The following is a 21,717-nucleotide window of genomic DNA, read 5'->3' as shown; positions in this document are numbered from 1 at the left end:
CTTGCTTTAGTATATCTTCATAAAATTTATAAAGTTTATTAAAATTTTTTTTAAATATTATCCCCATACTGAAAATGTTTAAATAAGAATCAAATTTTCAATTTAATATATTGCGAGTTCCAACACTCATATTTTACATTCAGTGTTTATCATTTCATTAGTGATTAGGTCTAAAAAAATTTTTTTTATTGGCACATAGGTAATGTGAATACATTATTTCATTTGTAAGTCAACCAATTAGCTCTTTTCGCATTAACATACACATGGTAATTAAGTTGCAAAAACATAATTCTTGCAGACACACTACCTACTATACAATATCAAGAATGGATGACGGTTATTAATAACAAGTGAGCCAAAGTCTCCCTGTGAATGTTGATACTTTGAAAGTCTTGTCAAATCATACATGGAGTACTTTCAAAATTTTTTAATGCTAGAATTGATTGGTCACCAACATTACCACTGACAACAGCACTGATGCACACATCATCATACTGTACAATACTTTTTTTGTTTACTTAAAACTAGGTAAAATAATGAAGTCTCATACAAAATTAATATTTCAAAATGAAACATAGAAACATATTCAAGAAGATATAAGACTGTCTTAAGGAATGAAATCTAAAACAAATTCCACTGCGAATCTATCATCAGTTGCACAACATAGAAAAATGAACTGGAAAACAATACTCACACTGTGCATGCTCTGACCGTATAGTGGCTTTCAAAGTATAGGGACATATGTAAATGAGCTTACTGGAATCAATTTTAATGTGTCATGTCAAAATCACTAACAAAAATGTGGAAATATACTAATATGAGAATGTTCTCAAAATTCCACACAATTGAATGGCCGGTCTACATAGCAACTGACATGAGCCTAAATAAAATTTATTTCAATTTTTTAAAAACTGACAATTTTTAGTCTAAAATGTCAGACGGAATTTCATATACGCACTGATCCAGCAAAACATTACAACACAACTTTCACAGAGGGACAAGCACAACTATGTTACATTACTCGTTATGCAACGGGCTAGGGATACAGAAAGAGTCACACTGGTGACTCCACATATTAAGAAATGAGTAACTTGATTGATTAGAGGGACAAGCAAAGTACACTGTGATACCCACATGACATTTAATGACTAAAGTGGACACATTCAGGCCCATGGTTTTTCTTACAGCATTAAGCTTACAGTGACATGTCCAGCTTATTGTTACTACAGTAGACAGATTAAGTTTCTATGATGTCTTGGCCTCACATTAATGTATACCACGAGTAGCTTCATGTCACTAAATGTTCTTCTACTTGATGGCATCTACAGAACACTACAAATGAATGAATCTTGAGCTACCATTAGTAGCCCCATCAAAAGTGGACAAATGAAAAACCGTTAGTACAGGAGGAGTTGAATGTGGAAGTCTCATCTATACTTATGTTCAGTCATGACAGGTCTGTTACACAGTGCAAATGCGGTGGATCCGATGTTACATTTTTCACAAATAGATTTCGGGAAGGAAACTTAAAATAGGGCATTAGTGTTATTCACTATATCGAGTATTCAAAATGGTTAGATATGTAGGGCAGCAATCTTCAATATTCAAAACGATCAAATATGAAGGGCAGCAATCTTCAGTCATTCGCAAAGGCGTAAATCATCATATTCACTGCCGTCAATTACAACTGACGAGGGGAGGCACGAGTTGAGAGAGACTAAGTTAAATATCAATAATTCGCCAATCACAAAAACAAAATTGGTGTGATTTACGATCCAATGACTGGTAGTTCACTGTAACTTTGGGCTAAATGAAATATTTTGTTATTACTGGGTCGCTGTTTCTACAACTTCACAGTGACTTGTACGAAGGTTTCAAAAACCTCATTTTAATGGTATACCACAAGCAGAAGTTAAAATAATTTAACACATTTATTTTATCGCTATATTTATACGTCTATGATCAGTCAAACACCAATTTTTTAGATCGGATTTCAATGTTTTGTTTTTTTGTTCCAAAATTTAACTTTAACACGATATGCCCTCAAAGAAATTATAAAACATCGGAGACAATTGAGCTGCGCCAGATTTGGAAGTTATATTCACTGATTTACCCATTTAATACAGTTGAACGCTTTGTAGCAACATTTCGCAGCGCTGTTAACCCAGCCATGTCTTTCGAGTCTCGACTCACGATAATTTACAATCGACAAATAAAATTCGGAACAGCTTCAGAGATTGCAGACACACGCCAAAGATTTTCCTGTGAAACTTGCAGAGTGAAACGTCTCTCATCTCTGTATCGGGTACATTGGAACATCTTTGAACGAACGTGGTCTTTCAGCTTCCGCTAGCGTGTGAAGCGCGTGTGGCTGTGCATGTTGTATGTTTAGTGATCGGTTGTAATCAAAGTAGTAAGTGCGTTGTATTTTATACCGTTACACGTATTTGTATCAAAATGCCTCCAAAATTTGATCCAAATGAAATTAAAGTTGGTAAGTGAATTAGAATTTATTGTTGCACTGCACATGCCTGTCGTTGATGAAATTATACTGATTTGGCCCATTTATTTCAGTGTTCTTGAGGTGCGTTGGTGGAGAAGTGGGTGCTACCTCATCCCTTGCACCAAAAATTGGTCCCCTCGGTCTGGTAAGCTTCCTCTTTTTAAAAACAAATAATTTGCACATATGTATGCCATGTTGCGTTCTCTGTTTTAATTCCACCCATACGTAGAGCCTGTCGAAATAATGTGTCGATCTGCATGTATCTGAATCCGTAGAACATAAATAATTTAGTCAATTTATGTTTTTGCACCGTGTAATTATTAGTACATAATGAAATAGATTTAAAACGACTCGTACTGTCGGCGAATGAAATCCTATCGTACACCCACTGGCCAGTTGTAAAATTTGCATTTTTATCATAGTACCAGTCGAAAATACTAACAGGTACAGTGCATAGAAAGATTTATTTGTATATATAGTGATAAGTACAGCTGTGATACCGAGCGAGGTGGCGCAGTGGTTAGACACTGGACTCGCATTCGGGAGGACGACGGTTCAATCCCGCGTCCGGCCATCCTGATTTAGGTTTTCCGTGATTTCCCTAAATCGCTCCAGGCAAATGCCGGGATGGTTCCTTTCAAAGGGCACGGCCGACTTCCTTCCCCGTCCTTCCCTAATTCGATGAGACCGATGACCTCACTGTCTGGTCTCCTTCCCCAAAACAACCAACAGCTGTGATTTCTTTTTGTATGTATTTTGCCACTCAGTAAAAGTGTTGATATGCCTGGTAAAACACCATTGAAAGATTAGCAGTTTCGGTTGGCAGGCAGCTGCGTACGAGACAGGAAGAGGACTGATCTTATCTTTGTAGGACATGGAATCAGTGTGTTGCCAGTCCCTCCAGTTGTCATGCAAGTAGATTAATCCTGATGCCAGTGCTTCCTTGTTTCAAGCAGTTTCTCATTTTGATCCACAAGACTGAGAAGACCCTGTTAACGGACCTCCATAGCTTAGAGGGGAAAAAAAACTGTGGTACTATGAATTGAGCCTATGCCCTTCCACAATGGAGGAAGCAGTACTAATAAGAGGCAGGCAAATCCATAGAAACATTAACCACTTTCCACAGAAAATATTGCATCTTTAAAGAAGTCTTAAACTTGACAAGACATGTCGGTAATCAAATAGGTCCTTCAAATGGAATCTACTTTCTTGAGTGCATTGTTGAATGCATCCCTGTTATCCATGGTTCTGTTTACAAAACACAAAGTAAATCACTTCTGTCCATGGCTTAGTTTAAAGCCAACATCCACATGCCGGTACTGTGGTGTGCACAAACTAACAGCTACAATTATTTTATTAATAGCACTGCATGGGGCGGGTCATCATTATGCTTTCTGTGCCACAATTGGCTGTTGAGTCTGTAGACTAAACTCGCAGAAACAAATCATACATTGTGGTCTTTAATTTTGCACAAGGTCAGGACATAAATTTGCTAGCTTGAGTAAAATTGCTTAAATGTCAGTCTTGGGTGCGCACTCACAAGTTGACGCCCATGTGGATTGGAAATGGCTGCAGATTTGACAACTTGGCTGTATTAAGCATATTGTTGATTGGCTGTAGGGTTATTTGTTAACCCTTCTCTGTGCTTCCAAGTAAAGAATATTGCAATCTTGGAAGACAGGTTGCAGTAGAAAATGTGACCATTTGCAGGTAGAAATTGATCATGGCATTAGAAATTTCTAGGTACGTGAAAGCATACATTATTAGGGCCCTTCTACTCGACTCTGCTAACCACACTGAGGTGCATGGCAGAGGGTACGTGCCAATGTACCAGTTATAGACTTTATCGAGATAGCTTATGTCTGTCTTAAAGATTCTCCCAGTTCAGTTTCTTCAGTATCTGGGACATTCTCCCATAGATTAAACAAACCTGTGACCATTTATACCACTTGCCTCTGTATATGTTCAGTATTTTGTTGGTTCTATTTGGTACAGGTGTAACACATTTCGACAATCTAGAACCAATTGTGCAAGGAATTTGTAAGTAATCTCCTTTGTAGATTGGACTTACCCAGTGTTCTACCGATAAACCACAGTACCACCTACTTTACCCATGACTGAACCTATGTGATCATTCCATTTCATATTCCTACAAAGTAATACACCCAGGTATTTGCATTAGTTGGCCAGTTCCAACAGTGACTGATATTATGTTTATAGAATTAAGTTTTTTGTTTTGTAAAGTGCACATTTTTACATTTCTGGACATTTAAAGCAAGTTGCCAATCTTTCAATCTCTGCACTGCTTTGAAATCTACCCAAGATTTGCTGGAAGGGTTATGCAGCTTCTTTAAGAGAGTACTTCATGACAGATAACTGCATCTGCAAAAATACTGATTTTACTATTAATATTGTCTGCAAGGTCATCATGGCACACCCAAAGGTACTTCTGGGGAAATTTTAAGTATATGTCAAAAGGATAGGCAAATGGGAAATAGAGATGGTGTATTTGTCACAGTAGACAAACTAGTCCATAGAGGTAGAAATTGAAGCTGCATGTGAGATTGATTGGGCAAGATTCAGTAACAGGGGTGTTCATAAAATAATTGGATCCTTTTATCACCCACTCGATTGATTTCTTGATGTAACTGAAAATTTTAGAATAAACCTCAGTTCACTTGTACATAAATTCCCCAATCATACTGTAATCGTTCGTGAAGACTTTAACCATCCGGCAATCAGTATGGAAAATTAGTTTTGTTAGTGGTGGGCTTGATAAGACATCGTTTGAAACTTTACTAAATGCCACATCTGAAAACTACCTAGAATAGACAGCTAGGAATGCCACTCGTGGTGGGAATATATTGGATTTAATGGCACCAAATAGATCTGACCTTTTTAAGAATGTCCACATCGAAACAGATAGCAGTGGCCATGACGTTGTTGTGGCAACAGTGATCACTCAAGTACAAATGACATCTCAGGCAACCAGAAAGATATATATTAGTAAACTAGATAAAAAAATCAGTAGTGTCATACCTCAACAAGGAACTTCAAACTTTCAGCACAGGGCAGGAGCATGTAGGGGAACCATGGCTCATGTTAAGAATAATAGTTGACCATGCACTGGATAGATAGTACCCTGTAGTAAAGTTCATAATGGGAGGGAACCTTTGTGGCTAATAGCCACTGCAAAGAAACAGATCACTGTGTAATAGGTGTAAAACATAGGGCTGTAGAGGTTCTGAATGAAATGTTTGGCTGTCAAGATCAATTTGTGTCACCTTCAGTGACTGTTGTAGCAGGATATTGTCAAGTGATTTCACAGAACCCAAAGAAATTTGGGTCACGTGTAAAAGCCATTAGTGGTACCAAGGTTAGTGTCCACTGCCTAGCGAATAAGACAAGAACTGAAATTGGGGGTAGCAAAGCAATAGCTGAAATGCTTAACTCAAATTTCAAATGTTCCTTTACAAAGGAAAACGCAGGAGAATTGCCCCATTTTAGTCCTCGTACCACTGAAAAGATGAATAAGTATGTGTCAACAGCTGAAATCATTAAAATTGAACAAAGCTCCAAGGCCCAATGTAATCTGTCAGATTCTATACTGATGTTGCAGCTGAGTTAGTCCGTGTTCAAGCTATAATGTTTGTAAATACATAGAACAAAAAACTGTGCCCTGCTCTTGAAAAAGGCACAGGTCACACTCATCTACAAGGAGGAGAGAAGTGATCCACAAAAGTGTTCAGTATCCCTGACATTGATTTGTTGTAGAATCTTAGAACATATTCTGGGCTCATACATAATGGTGTCTCGAACAGAATGACCTCGGTGCCAATCAGCGTTCATTCTGAAAACATGATCACATTAAATCAAACTCAGTTTTCTCACTTGGTGTACTGTGACACTCGTATAACTTACCATAAGTTTTGGACTCAAGAGGATCACATTTAGTCGGTGTTTGTATTAAGTAACTTTGCATGAAATATTGGCGTAATAACCGAATCTAAAGCATATTGCTGTATTGGCTCAATTTGGGAATGGAGGTAACAACCCACTAAACAGTAGAAATACCCAACAGCACTATTTTGGTGAGGTCCTAACTTCATTTCGAAGTTTTTCACATCCTTTCGAGATTTTGCATTACTATATTAACCATTATCAATGTGTTAGTCATGTCAAAATGTTCTGTTCCGCCATTTTACTGTTAGGCGATAGTCATAATTTATAGATGCTGTATTGTCTTCCCTTTGTGACATATTATTGAATGGTTTTTGCTTTGAAATGTATTTCAGGCACTTGCTTTCTTATGTATTACTGTTTGAATTCATAAATAAGATTTACTAAGTGAATACATGCTTTTTACAGTCACCTAAAAAGGTTGGTGATGACATTGCCAAAGCAACAGCTGACTGGAAAGGCCTGAAGATAACAGTGAAGTTAACTATACAGAACAGGCAGGCAGCAATTTCGGTCTGCCCATCTGCAGCTTCTCTCATTATAAAGGCTTTGAAGGAGCCCCCTCGAGACAGAAAGAAGCAGAAGAATAGTAAGTAGTAAATATTTGGAAGTTAATTTCTGTAAAATTTAGAAGTGGGGAAAATTTCAGTAGTTTGCTGTCTCCTGTCATTGAAACTGGGAGAAAAAAGTAGGCTGTGCACTGTTCTGCTTCCTGGTTATCCTTGAACAAGGTGTTCCCCCTCACTGGTTACTGCATATTTTGTGATCAAATAGTACTGTATTGTTGAACTGAGAGGTATAAATTAAGTAATACAATTATTTGACCATGTAGTAATTTAAGTGCTGCTGTGGTTTTTTTAATTACCTCTGTAGATTTTTGTACAAAGCTCAGAAATCCTGTTAAATTTTGTAGCTGGAGTGTATGGAAAGATGGTAGCTTCCTGATCTGCACTAGCACTGTGGCAGTCTGTGTAAAGCACACTTTACCACTCAAAATAGTTCAAGAAAATTACATATGTTGTACAAATGTACACTCTGTATGTAATTTAAATGTTATGTGCTAATCATTCATAGATAATCACAGAAAAATATGCAGTATATGTATTGGCAGTTTTCTTTTACGTGTTCTCTGTATGGTACATGCTTTATCAGCCCAGCTTTGTCCCAAGGTGGTCTAGGTTATGTTTAAATGCCAGAGTTTGGCTGAGTCAATAATTGTGTTATGAGAATATCCATAATTCTTATGGTGTATATTTTAGTGTATGGGGTTTCTGTGTGTTGGTCGTCAGCAGTCTTGATATCAAGGATCATAGCAGATGGGTGGCATCAATGGATTAATATTTCTGGAGAAAACAGGTTTGTGATGTTCTTTAATCAGGTATATAAATGGCCTGTGATTAGTTGTAGGGCACTGTCACCCTCAGGTCTTCAACAGTCCTACCACGTGAATATAAACATCTCGGTGAATTTCTCTCTAGTTTATCCTGTTGAGAGTCCTGCTGTTGAGATGGTAGTTGCTGCCCAGGTAAAAGCTGTAGTTGTGCATCCTGTCTTTGTTCCTTCCTTGATGACACTTTGATGTAATATAATTTTATCTGGCTCGCTCTCCTCAAACAGTAGATTTACCCTAATCAAAGTTGTCACATTCGTTTGATGAACTGACCATTTGCTATCATAGCTGTTCAGCAGTTTCTTGGTCATACAAATGGCAAACTCTCTAACATTCATTGTTGTGGGAGGGGTAGGAGGAAAGTTGTTTTGTACAGTTTTGTTAAGGCCGGCATAAGATTAGCAGCTCTTTGACTGTGTGTGTGACATGTGTAAACATACTTAGTTTAATTGGAGAGCTGCAACGATTTCTGACAAGGACTTCTTGTATTCAGAAATTAAATACCTCAAACTCATGTTCTAGAAAAACAGAACGAAAATCATGACACAGAGCTAGTGCTTTCCAAAAAGACACATTGCTCAACAATTGTAGAACGATTCTTTCACTTTGTTTCCTCTCTGTAGTATTGTACATACAAAGATGGTTAGTTTTCTGAACAGGCAAGGCATAAGACCCCAAAAAAAAGCTATGCTGTGCCCAGTTCAGTTTTGGCTTTGGGGTCCCTGGAATTCAAACTGTCCTTGTGAATGCAGAAGCAAGTAGTAGTTCTGAATGAATGTTTTGTCGCATAGCCAGTTAACAATGGAGATTTGGAAAAACCTGTTATTACTGAGTAAAAACTTACAAAATCACATTCAGTGGAATACGTATCCTGTCCTCTCACCTAGGCATACTTAGTACTGTCCATCTGAGCATACTGGGAGTATCATGAAAGAGGCCCTAGAGATCAATGCAGCAAGAACTTGATTGGCTATAGTGTAGTGGAAGGCAACACACTGTTCAAACACTACTGAATTGATCAAACTGGTACAATAATGCCTCATCTTTTCAGAATTCAGTGCCGTCTTTGGCAGGCATTTGAGGCAATCATTAAAAGCATGGGTCTTTACTCCAATTTTGTGTGACAACAAGGCTGAGAACATTAGATAGAATTGAGTAAAAATCTCTCGGTGTACATGCCGCGTGAAATCAGGATAAATCTCCAAGCTTTCGACCACGACCTCCATGGTCGTCGTCAGGGCTAAAACTGACTGTCGTGAACTAGCGAGGTTCCCACTTTTATATGCTACGCGCCATATCGCTGACGTATTCCAGCCAATCAGAAGCCGTCCTTTGCATATAAAAGTGGGAACCTCGCTAGTTCATGACAGTCAGTTTTAACCCTGACGACGACCATGGAGGTGTGGTCGAAAGCTTGGAGATTTATCCTGATTTGACGCGGCATGTACACCGAGAGATTTTTACTCAAGAAATACGTCGCAAAAGACTTCGTAGCCATATTAGATAGAATTTTTTTGATTGTGCTATAACAGTGTAGAATGCCTCATCTAGATAATTCATTTAATAATGAAATATAATTTCAGGGTATGCTTGTAATTCCTGATTATTTGCTTGATTTGAGCATGTGAACTGATCTTTCAGTGAGTACCTTTAAGAAATTGAGCCCTTTCTTTTCTAAATGGTACATTGTAAATTTGAAAGTGTTGGCTACAACTGTAGGCTAAGGAAAATTGTCCATTATTTGTTGATCTCAGCCCTTATTAAGAGATGTGCCCTTGGAATTTGGTTGGCTACTGAAATGTTGTTGTGAAACCACAGACAATAGTAACAGTGATAATCTCTGCAGTGCAGGCTGTTCTGGTGGTGCTGAATGGAGTTCATGTGCCCGTACTACGCAGGTGCAAGTAGTAAAGGTTATTGCCAGGCAGTCATGTTGAATGTGTTCTCTGTGCATTTGCAAACCACTGTCACCCTTGCTGACAGGAGCTTGACGGAGGCAGTAGGATCATGTAGGTTACAACCTTGACTGTCCTTGCATAAGTTGTTTGCCTTTGAGTTCCTGGCTGTAACAGCCTGGAACAGTCTTATAGTGTAGTTGACAGAATAAATATTGTCTTGTACTTCCTGTAATCTCTATTCTTGTTCTAATTTAGCAAGTATTTTATATATGGTTGATCTGCTAGTAAATAGTGACATCACTGTGTTCTTTCATTTACAGTAAAACACAGTGGAAATTTGTCATTTGATGAAATCGTAAATATTGCCAAACAAATGAGGGACAGATCCATGTCGAGAAAACTTGAAGGAACGGTGAAAGAAATCCTTGGGACTTGCCAGGTAAGTTTTTTAATGGCTGTTTCATATTATGATGCTTTGGAAGTAAAGTGTGTTACTATTGCCAAGTGTGCTATTATTGCTTTGTTTCTGTTAATATTGCCAAGTGTGTTATTATTGCTTTGTTTCTGTTACAGTCTGTGGGATGTACTGTTGAAGGGAAACCACCACATGATTTAATTGATCAGATAAATGCTGGTGAATTGGAAGTCCCAGACGATTGAAATGAGTAAGTATGCTGTTGAGATCAGAGTTCTGGAAAAGCACTAGTAGAAATGTGTGCTAATGAAAATATGTTTTTTGTTAATAAAATATCTTCTGTCACCAAAGTTTCTCGTGTTTATACAAGGTGCACTTGTAGAAATTTACTACATTACTTAATCTAGGACAGTAGTTATACATCAGTATTGTTTGATAAAATTTCGAACAATTAATATCCTTTGGAAGAAAACAAGAATACTTTTTCAGTCATTGGATAGACTGACAGCATGATTTCTAAGCATATTTTGAGAGATACACTTGCAGTGTTAACACCTTAGCAGCTATAGTCATTCATTACGTAGCATTGGCAAGTGTAATTGATGCAGTTAAGGTAGTTATTACAGATTTTCTGAAAAGTGAAGTTCCCTCTGTGGCTATTAGATTAGTGGGTATATATATATTGTGATACACTTTCGTGAAGATAATAGAGCTTTTTGTCTTCATATTCAAGTGGGCAACTTATTGGACATGTTCGTTGGTCCACGAATTAGATTTTTGTACAAATTATTTGGTACACTTATCATTTAAGCAGTGTAATCTTCGTAGTGTCTATTTTTTGTAACAAAGGCAAGGAGCACTAGGTTATGTGGCCAGAAGCTGAAAAGAAAGTGTGTGTGTGTGTGTGTGTGTGTGTGTGTGTAAAATGATAAGTTCATTAACACCATACATAAATGTCTTAATGATTGATTGTAACTGGTAGTAATATTTCAGTAGCCTGCCATTATCGGCCCTCAAAAATTTATCACGAACAGAATCTTTTTAAAAATCTTGGTGTGTAATTTTGGTGATTGTGTATTAAAGTTGAAGAGAACAATGGAAAACAATCCAAAGTCCACTTCTTTATATTTTACAGTAATTTAATTTGAAGTTTAAAGAAAAACAGAAGGTTAAGTGTGTGAGACATACGAAACACCTTTTTTCCTAAAACGGGTTCTCAAGGTTCTTCTTAACAGATCCGGAAATGCGGAAGTGTCCGATCCCACCCGTCTGCTTTGACCCATGACGTCACAAATATGGCGGAAAGAAAAACACACACACACACACACACTTTCTACAAGAAGCCTAATGACACTAACGGGACAAGCGCGGGAAATTGGGTGTTTTGGGTGGGGGACAAACTAAATATAAACAAATTTAGACGCCTTGCGTAGCTACAACGTGTAAGTGAAGACAGCCATGCATGAATACCCACCCACCTCCCCAGGGGTCGTAACCCCTGCAACCCATAGAAGATAAAGATGCTTCAGTAGCTGATTAGTGTTTGTTGTCTTGGGGAAAAAAACCTCACGAGATAGAACGAACAGATCAGAAAAGTAAATAAAATAAGATAAAACAGAACTGGAGACAGCCACACTCAAACCAGACTCCGCGCCGTCATGACGTCACACACACGACAACACCCTTACGTCACGGGTCAAAGCCGACGCGTTGGATCGGACGCTTCTGTCGACCCACAGATCCTTCTTTTGAAATTAGTAGTGTGAGTTAGTCTTTGTTTATTAACAATGAAAGTGGAAGTACACATGTTCACAAAAATAGACGACTTCCTAGAATGTATTACATAACTGCTTGCCTCAGAAAAATGTAAGCAATATTTGTGGGATATTATTCAGTAATACCAATGAGAGACAATGAGGTTAATATAAATTCTACATCAAATTACTCGTCAGTGTGGGTAATCTTTCAAACTAGAGCTCCTTAGAAAAGAATTTCTTAAAGGATTGTAGGTCATCTTATTTTCTCATGGAGAGTGGAATTAAACTTTAATATGAAGGTTTTGGCAAGTCACTGCCTGCACTTTAACAACATAGGACTCCCAAGGACCAATTTATGTGGCACAATAACTGCAGTTACTCTTACTTGCGATGTCTCAATTGGTCTTTCTGTATTCTTTACCAAGAAATGAAGACCATAATTTGAACTTTTCTTGAAAAAGGCCTAGGTTTTGTGTGGCACCTTTTGATGTGCCCATTCCAATTTCTGGTTGTTTCAAAGTAGACTTATTGATTTATTAAACCCAAATGTTTGTCAAATTGCATGTAACTGTGCCCTTTATTAGCACTGTTTACTTAGATTCACATTGTTGTTTCTACGAATCATAATATGGATGATGTGAATAATGACATTTTTTATATTCTGGCTGGGTCAAGTGAAACAACATTGATGCAACTTTCTTCATCAGTTCCCATTTTGGGTATGTTCTCATCATAGGTAAAAAATTACACTTCTCTGAAGGTGAGAACATGAACATCAAACGTGTAAAGACAGTTGTTGCTTCTAGTGTAGATCATTAGGGATAATACTAAGCACTGCAAGATTTTCAGTGAAATCTCTGCATGTTTCCTTTGTCTTTAATTTTGTCTCCACATTTTTGTTGATAAAGACTTCAGTCTTCTTACGTAATAGAGCTTCTAGCTGCTTAATTTCTTTGCCTACTTCTGCACTGCACCTATCATTGTTTTCTTGCCAGAAGAGATGGCTTTTTTGCTTTGAATTCACGTGCAGAGCAATTGTCTGATATGAGGCACCCACAGTTGTCTGATATGCGCTACCCAAAAGTAATATTATATTTCGTTGGATACATGTTCACAAAAAATCTATACAAAGTGGGAAACTTTGGAAACGGCTGTACATTTTATGCAGTATTTTAATGATTAATTCTTTAGGCAAATATAGTTAAGATGTATCATAAAGGCTATAGAAGAAGATTACTAGCCTCTGGTTTCTGTGGTCTTCATTTCACAGGTAAAATTAAAATTAGTGAATACAAGTGTGCATTCTGAATATTATTTCCAAGTAAATTAAATTGGATTCATGTTTTGAAATTTTTGTGAAGCACTGTTTCTGCATTTCCAGTCTTCACCAGGAACATGACAGTGTTCTTATGCATGTACTTGCATCATGAAGCCATATGTTTTGGTTTTTCCTTTGCTCCACTTTGTTGAGCTGCTGTAACATTTTCATCACTTGATTCCATGCCAAAATGTAAATTGCACCAGTACACATAAGTCAAATAAACTTCATTGAACAACAGTGCAGTTTGCTATCAGTGAAAAATGTAAGCCCAAACAATGCATTGGTTGCCACAAATTAAAAAAAAAAAACCAAGCAAACCCACATTTAAAACAAATTTTCCTGAAGTAGTAAAAAATTACTCTCATTAAAATAAATGTGGTCTTTTTTTTTCACACAGATGAATTTTTGTCCTGGAAACTTTTCTCTATGTTGATTCCTTATGGCCTACATATTGTTTTTTCTATTTATCTGTTGGTATGTAGTAATATTTACATAGAATCCAGTGGTACAAGAATTTCAAATTTCACCAAAGATGGACTTTGATTGTTTTTCCTGCTATACCTTTCAGTTAATTACAAAACATGAAATAAGTGTTGAGTGTTATTTATGTAATTGTGGATATGAAAATCTGATTGCAAAATGGATCTGTTTTGTGGCTGGTGCCTGGAGAAGTTCTAATTGCCAGTATTCTGTGGTATATCTAGTTTTGAATAGTTATATTTTGTTTTGTTATATTTTAAGTTTACAGTTCATATATATTTTCCAGAGCTCTGTACTCAGCAGCTAACACAAGGTCGGGGTTGGCATCCCATCCTCCCACTTTCTCTCTTGATAGTGTGTGTTTATTTTTGTGCTGTACACCAATGTGAAAAAATTAAAGTAATGGAGCTACATTTTCCTTCAGAAAAAAGTAATATGCATGCTGTTACAGTCTGTAGCAGCTGGTGACTGTTCACACCCAGACTTGAGTAGAGCAGTGAATAATTAGAAAACAGCTTCAAGATTTATTCTTAGTGTGCATTCTCGTACTGCGCACACTTGTTGGAAAAGCTGATAATTTGGAGCTTTCTTAGAAATGTTCTGGCATGTTAAGAGAGACATAATGTGGGTACCAACTGCCATTGGGGAGACAACCCCAATAACAAATCACATTAACTTAACCTTTTAATAACTTGTGAACTTGTCATGTACACCCATATAGATATTTATTTCTTCAGTACCATTGTATCTTTCATGTATTTTTCTTTCCTTTCCAGGTCAGTGATGGAATAAAATTACATTTTCTGCTATAATTGCATTTTTCTTTTCATTTGCCTGTCCTTTTAATTTTGTACCCATATTTGTTCCAAGCAAACTTTGATAAATTCTAAGTGCCAACCTACAGATAGGATAACGTGAATTTAATCTGTGTAAATTGTAATGAAAGTGGTGCATTGGACTGAATTACTAATGTAACATGTGGTGTAGATAACACAGAAAACTTGCCAGGTGGTACTAGAGAATATATCCTCTCTGCAAAGGGGAAATAGTACAAAACTGCTAAAGATGGTGCAAAAAAGGTACCAAACACTGCATCAGACATACATCAGAATTTTTATTACCAGCATATCCATTCACTCATAGTAACTTCCCTCTGTGTGAAAGACCAAGATTGTGGACTTGTATTCTTATAAATAACAAATTAATTTCTTCACCAGTCATCTACATTTGCGGATTTCCTAAATTGCTGAAAGAAGATGCTTTGAAGTTGATTTTCTAGAAGGTTCCCGGCACTTTCATTCATTCCCTCTTTATATAAAATTTGATGGATGCTAAACTTTCCTCCTTTTCTTACTTTCCTACTTCAAAATTAAATGTTCTTTGTCCTAATCGTTTTTTTTAGTTTTCTGCAGTGTTCGCAATTCTATTTATACTGGAATACTTAAGCCTGTAAAAGTTGTGGAGCCACAACATGCATAGACATTTTCGCTGTGTGAAATGAAAATTTGTGATGGTATCTTTCTGTTACGTTCAATTTTATTGTAACCAAGCAAGATGTAATCAAATGTGATAAAAATCCATTAGATTTCATACATACTGAGCAGGAAATACATACAAAGGTTAAAGTTCAGTTCGGGGGAGGGGCACTAAATATAAACACTGGCATTCATTGTAGAGTCTGTGCAAGATGCAGGGGTTGATGTGCAGTATAGACTTTGTTGGAGATCCTCCTGGTAACAAGTTTAGAAAGTTGATATGTTGCAGTCATGTGCATCAGTGATAAAATGTAATATCCACAACATTCCTCATTTCATAAAGGCTTTGAGATGTTGAAATGAGATTTTGGCAAATGATAGTACACAAAGAGGACGGTATTTGCCTTACAGTTATTATGCGTAACTTGATTATCTACAATGTTAATGGAATAACAAACTTTCTTGAAGGAATTTATTTTTTGAGGGCCTCAATATCTGGTGAAATGAAATATGTTGTGGGTATTTCCAACAGCGTTAGTGTGAAGACATTACACATTTTTGTACTGAGCATGTGCTGTTTCATAATCTATTGATCTTAACTTTTCCTCAGTTCCTCACTTAAGAAACCTGTTTCAGGTGTATCTTGCAATTCTGTTTGCCCGTTGTAGTGAAACGACATTGTGTAAACTCCGTTGTGTTTTTGGCAAGAGAAGCAAATTTTAACATGGCAGTAAAAAATGTAGATTTTACTTAAAATTTGCCACTCCTGTTGCTTCTCTGAAAGTTACAAATGATTTAAAAAGTCAAGAAAAAATAAATTGTTGCATTTTCAGTGGAATTCTTTCTGTATACTAACAAAGCAGATGTGACTAGATCTTTTTGAATGGATACCGTGCAGGTGTGGTTGTGGAGGGGCTGCACTAAATGCTTACAAAAACTGCGAGCATAGGATTCCGTTTAGAACAGTGCTTCCCTTACAGTGCTCAGCATTTCCTCTAGTGTCTGCTGGCACCCCCAACACCATCGCTTTACCCACACTTGCTGTGCCAATTGCGCATCTATCGGCCATGTTAAAAGTTTCCTACATTCCTTAAAATATGTAATTTAATGTCTTTGAATGTTGCTCTTGTGAAGTAGCATATTTTAGGGAAGTGTCTGCCATTGATAGCAGTTAATGGTAAACGTATTTTCACAGAAAAACCAAATCTGAAGCAGTAGGTAGAGCAAGAATATAACTCCACTTGGCTAAAACACACACATTGTCTTTGTATGGAGTAATATTTGCTTGCTCATTTACATACAGGAATCTAGTTCTTGAAATCAGAAGTGCGTGTTTGTAGTTATGAAATATTAGGTGTAGTTTATACTTGGTCTTGGGCTCTTATGGAGGAGAGGCATTCCCATATAGGATATAAGAAACTGTGGTATGATGCCTAATTCTATCAATATTTTAACCATGTAGAGGAGGCATTGATCAGCAGACAGGCACATTGAAAGCTTTCTTACAGATTATAAACCATTTGAAAGTTACTCTTCACTTGTAGAAAGAAATACGTGCGTAGTTCACATACAGTCACTTGTCTCTCTGTGCTAAGGCTTGTCAGGTTTCAATTGCAGGACCTAATGAACTGAAATGTGCATTAGCTGTTTATTAAATGTGATATTGTCAGAATTATTGGATTACCTTGTCAGTGTCTAATTCTGCTTGGTAGCAAACATTCAGAAGTTGCATTTGAATTAAAGCTTCCTATTCTAATTGTCTCTCCTAGGGGGCTCACGGTTCTTTTGAGAGTTTGTGTGTGGCGCACACAGGGCCGCAAACTATTGCAGCTCTTCATTCCCTAGCTGCTTTTCCTTCTCTCCGCCCCCACCATCCCTATCCCCACTCCTTCACTGTGGCCACCTTCCCCTCTCTCGGTGTTTTGCTTTGTCAACCTGGTTATACCCCTGGTTTCCTGTATTGGTTGCAATTTTGTTTCTTTTGCCGGTTTTCACACTTTTGGTGTTTCAATCCCCACTTTAGGTTGACCTCCACTTCAAAATTCCCTGCAAACTGATGAGGAACTCTGAGCTAATCTGGACCGGCGTGGCGTTCATTTTGTTCGGCATGTGCAGAAGGGTCGCAAAGATAACCATACCAATACTGGCACCTTCATCCTGGCTTTCGAGGGGGAGTTACCCTCTGAGGTCAAGATTATGTGCTACAGATGGGATGTGAAGCCGTATATCCCTCCACCTATGCAGTGCTTTCGGTGCTTACCTTTTGGGCATATGTCTTCCCGCTGTATGGTGGACCATTTGTGTGGTGGCTGTGGGCACCCGGTCCATAAGAGAACCCCTTGTGTTGGGCTGCCTGTGTATGTTAATTGTGCTCACCGCCACTCCCCTCGCTCACCGGATTGCCCGACTTATAACAGAGAAAAGAAGATCCAAGAATATAAGTCCCTGGATTGTCTATCTTTCACTGATGCTTGCCAAAAGAATGGAGACTCCATCCAGTGTCACTGTCTTCAACTTTTGCCTTTGTTACTTCCTTTCCTCCTCCTCCCCCCACCCCCTCGTCCTTACCCCAGCCCTGCCCCACTCTGCCATCCACCTACCCTGCCATTCCCACGACCTCCCATCAGGGAGTCGCCCCCACCCTGGCCAAAGAAGTGCCCCCTTCTTTGGTATCTGCTGGTGATTGGGAACCTTCTCCCGAGCGTCTCAGGCCAGAAGACTGTTACCACCATGAGGCGCACCATCTATGGGCCCCGCTCTTTCGGTTCCCGATCTTGCAGACGCCTGTACTCCCCGAGTCCTGTCCTCCTCCACCTCAGAAAGAGAAGAAGAAGAAACATAAATCCCAAGAGAAGGCATCTCCGGTGCCCTCGGAAGTGCCTACTCCCCTCTTGCAACCTCAGTCTGACATCTTATTTATGGATGTCATCCCATCCTTGTCGGTGACAAGTACTGCCCAAGTGATCTGACCACCTTGGCTCCTTCATGCGTATCTTGGACTCGCACCACATGATCATCCAGTGGAACTGCAATGGATACCTGAAACGCAACGTCTTGTCTCCTCTTATTCTGCATTTCTGTCTTGTTCTCCAAGAAATGCATTTCCGTGATGACAACCCTCCCACTTTACATGGTTATCGGGCGTTCTGCCGAAACCGTGCTGGCCCTGGGATAGCATCTGGTGGTGTCAGCACTTTGGTTTGCTCCAATGTCCTTAGTGACTGGATCCCCCTACATACCACCATGGAAGTGATAGCAGTTAGAGTGCAAACGACTCTGGCAATCACCATTTTCAATGTCTTCCTCCCTTCAGGTAGGCCACTTGCTTATATTGCACTATCTACCTTACTTCAGTAACTCCCTCCCCTGTTTCTTCTCCTTGGAGATTTCAATGCCCACCATCCACTGTGGGGGAGTGTTACATCCACGGCTCAAGGTATCGTAATCGACCAACTTATCACTGACTTTGAACTGACTCTCCTCAAAGATGGTTCCCCTACCCACTTTAGTGCCGCTCATGGTACCTTCTCTGCTATCGATCTTGTGATCTCCTCCCCTGCCCTTGTGGCTTCCCTACATTGGTCATCCCATGATGACCTTTGTGACAGTGATCAATTCGCAGTGACACTATCGTTCCCCTGCTGCCACCAGGCAGACAGGCTACCAAGGTGGGCATTCCACAGAGCCAATTGGCCTTTATACATGTCTGCTTTGATATGTTCCTCTGGAATTCCATTTATGTCTTGCAAGACATCTCTGCCGCTCTTCTTCATGCTGCTGGCACTGCAGTCCCCCCTATCCACAGGGCCCCGTAGTCATCGGCCAGTACTGTGGAGGACCAAGGACGTCGCAGTCATCCAGGACTGCTGACGGGTGCTACAGCAATTTAAGCGACACCCCTCCCAGACCAACCTCTTCACTTTTAAGTGTCTTCGTGCTAGGGCTCGTTACATTATTAAACGGAATAAAAAGGAATGGTGGAAGTGCTATGTTTCCTCTCTGGGAACATACGCCTCTCTATCACTGGTTTGGTCAAAGGTCCGTAGTGTTCTGAGGTGCCAGCAACAGTCAACTGTCCAGGGTCTGAACATCCAAGGAGCTCTGTGCATTGATCCATTGGTCCTCGCAGAACACCTTGAGACACACATCGTGACTGAATCGTCCTCCTGCCTTTCCCCAGCAGAAAGTTGAACAGACCCCCTCCATTTCATCCCGCACCATGTAGAGCCCTATAATGCTCCTTTCACTGAATGGGAATTGGTGCAGACCTTTAGCTCTTCACGAGACACAGCCACAGGGCGAGACTCCATTCAAGATGATTCAACACTTGGACGTTCCCCAGAGACAACGGCTCCTCAGGGTCTTCAATCATATCTGGCTCATGGGTGCTTTTCCGTCACAATGGCGAGACAGTATAGTTATCCCCATCCTTAAGCTCGGGAAACTCCTAACGTCTCTTTGACAGCTACCAGCTTATTTGCCTTACAAATGTGCTTTGTAATCTGCTTGAAAGGATGGTAAACTCCAGATTACATTGGTTACTCAAATCTCAGGGCCTTTTGTCATCATATCAGTGTGGTTTCCGGGCAGGGCGATCTCCAACTGACAATTTACTCCAATTGGAATCAGCTATATGACAGGCTTTTACTCACCGCCAGCACCTTGTTGCAGTGTTCTTTGACCTACATAAGGCGTATGACATGGCTTGGCCTCATCACGTTTTAGTTACCCTCCACGACTGGGGCTTCCGTGGTCCCCTTCAAATTTTTATCTTACCGGCTCTTCCGGGTTCGAGTTTGCACTTTACTCAGCACCCTTCAGAGTCAGGAGAATGGTATCCCACAGCATTCCGTGCTAAAGTGTCACGCTCTTCCTCATTGCCTCTGCTGGGCCTCTGGTTACCCCAGTGTTGTATGTTGACAGATTTTTGCGTCTGATGCAGCTCCCACTCGATGGCGTCTGCTGAGCGCCAGCTCCAAGGCGCCATCCAACAGGCCCCTGTGTGGGCCACTGCCCATGGCTTGCAGTTTTCCTCCTTCAAAATGCGGGTAACGCATTTTTGTTGTCGACCCACAGTACACGCTGATCCAGAACTTCATGTAGGCAACCAGCTCGTTGATGTTGTAACACAGTCCCATTTCTTGGGCCTTATTTTTGACAAGCTGACATGGCTGCCCCACATTTGTCACCTAAAGACTATATGCATGCGGAGCTTAATGCTCTCCGCCTCCTGGCCCACACACATTGGGGTGCAGACTGTTCCACTCTTCTACATCTTTACCATGCTCTCGTTTTGTCCAGACTCAATTATGGTACTCAGGTTTATGGCTCAGCATTTCCTTCCACTTTGAAACTCCTTGACCTTATCCATCATTGTGGGGTGTGTTTGGCTATTGGTGCCTATCGCACTAGTCCTGTTGGTAGTCTCCTCACAGAAGCAGGGATTCCCCCTCTACACATCCGACAGAGCCAACTCCTTGTTTCTTACACAGTCACCATTAGCCAATTCCCTGACCATCCTGTATACCCTGTGCTCTTTGCCAATGAGGGATGTCTCCCTCCTAACACCTGCCAATAGGTGCGATTGCCAGTCGGCGTGCGTCTCTCTACCCTCTGCCGGTATCTCCGTCTGCAGTCACTGGACTGCGCCTGTTGTCTTTCCTCCCGTACCCCTCCCCCCTCCCCCTTGGATGGTGCCTAGACCAAAATTTAGGACCACTCTCTTCCAGGGTCCTAAGGTCTCTGTTGCTGCTATGGTTAACTGGTGTCTTGTATGTGCTATCCTTGCAGAATTCCAGGATGGTTCTAAAACTACTGATAGTACCATTTGTTGCCAAGATCGTGTAGTGCAGGCTGTTCCAACCGAGCTCCAGGGAGCCGGAGCGCTCACTGCGACAGCTCGGAGCCCGCGTGGAGGGGGAAAGCGAACTCACTGCCCCCTGGCCGCATGCAGCCGCAATAATCCGTATTCATGACAGCTATGACTAGCCGCGGGAGCCCTGTACCTCTATTGGAGGATATTTTTCTATTCATTGAGAGGGATGGTCGTCCTCAGTGTCTTGTATGTCATAAAGTATTCAATTTTGCGAAGAGGTACAATAAACAACAATATTATACACGTCTTCACGCAGCGTACTACGATCAGGTAGAAGGCGTTGCACACGGAGAACTGGTAGCCAGGCTTAAGAACGACACACCAGTAGACGTAAGATGATAAACGGTTTTGTAATACGCAGGGTATCAAAACATGCAACATAGTTAGTGTTCTGTAATGTGTTTATAATATTCGGGTGAATGAGAGCGGAAAAAACACTACGGAATCTGCAATTCGAGCAAGCTACAGGGTCGCTCACATCATTGCGACGAGTGGCAAGCTGTTTTCGGTGGGACCCCTTGTAAAATCGTGCATGGTAGCAGTTTGTTTGCAAGTGAGGTGCAGGCAATTGAAGGGGTTTGCCTGTCGAAGTAAACAATGTCTCGTCGAATCCTGGACATGGCAGCAGATTTAGACACAGCTC

General features: G+C 39.9%; 2 protein-coding genes across 2 annotated transcripts in view; one reads left to right on the top strand and one right to left on the bottom strand.

The window, feature by feature from the left end:
• The window catches only part of LOC124615284 (NADH dehydrogenase [ubiquinone] iron-sulfur protein 4, mitochondrial), a 37,752-nt gene extending 35,490 nt beyond the window's left edge, over window positions 1–2,262 (bottom strand). The window contains exon 1 of the mRNA XM_047143050.1: window positions 2,114–2,262. Coding sequence (XP_046999006.1) covers window positions 2,114–2,172 — 59 coding nt within the window. The 5' untranslated portion in view covers window positions 2,173–2,262. The remainder of the gene's footprint in view (window positions 1–2,113) is intronic.
• A 55-nt stretch (window positions 2,263–2,317) lies between these two features.
• Window positions 2,318–14,533, top strand: LOC124615285 (60S ribosomal protein L12). The gene is made up of 6 exons (XM_047143051.1): window positions 2,318–2,494; window positions 2,575–2,648; window positions 6,872–7,052; window positions 10,072–10,190; window positions 10,325–10,416; window positions 14,501–14,533. The coding sequence occupies exons 1-5, from the start codon at window positions 2,458–2,460 to the stop codon at window positions 10,409–10,411; spliced, it is 498 nt and encodes a 165-aa protein (XP_046999007.1). The 5' UTR covers window positions 2,318–2,457; the 3' UTR covers window positions 10,412–10,416; window positions 14,501–14,533.
• The last annotated feature ends 7,184 nt before the right edge of the window (window positions 14,534–21,717 follow it).

The sequence above is a fragment of the Schistocerca americana genome, chromosome 5 (assembly GCF_021461395.2).
Source record: "Schistocerca americana isolate TAMUIC-IGC-003095 chromosome 5, iqSchAmer2.1, whole genome shotgun sequence".
In the NCBI taxonomy this organism is placed as follows: Eukaryota; Metazoa; Arthropoda; class Insecta; order Orthoptera; family Acrididae; genus Schistocerca; species Schistocerca americana.
Note: the sequence above shows the minus strand (reverse complement) of the source record. Positions and strands in the feature narration are given on the sequence as shown.

Excerpts from the sequence above, each read along its gene's own strand:
- LOC124615285 (XM_047143051.1), top strand. The coding sequence starts at position 2,458 with ATGCCTCCAAAATTTGATCCAAATGAAATTAAAGTTG. Across the intron at positions 2,649-6,871 it reads AAATTGGTCCCCTCGGTCTG|TCACCTAAAAAGGTTGGTGA; the intron begins GTAAGCTTCCTC and ends TGCTTTTTACAG. Across the intron at positions 7,053-10,071 it reads CAGAAAGAAGCAGAAGAATA|TAAAACACAGTGGAAATTTG; the intron begins GTAAGTAGTAAA and ends TTTCATTTACAG.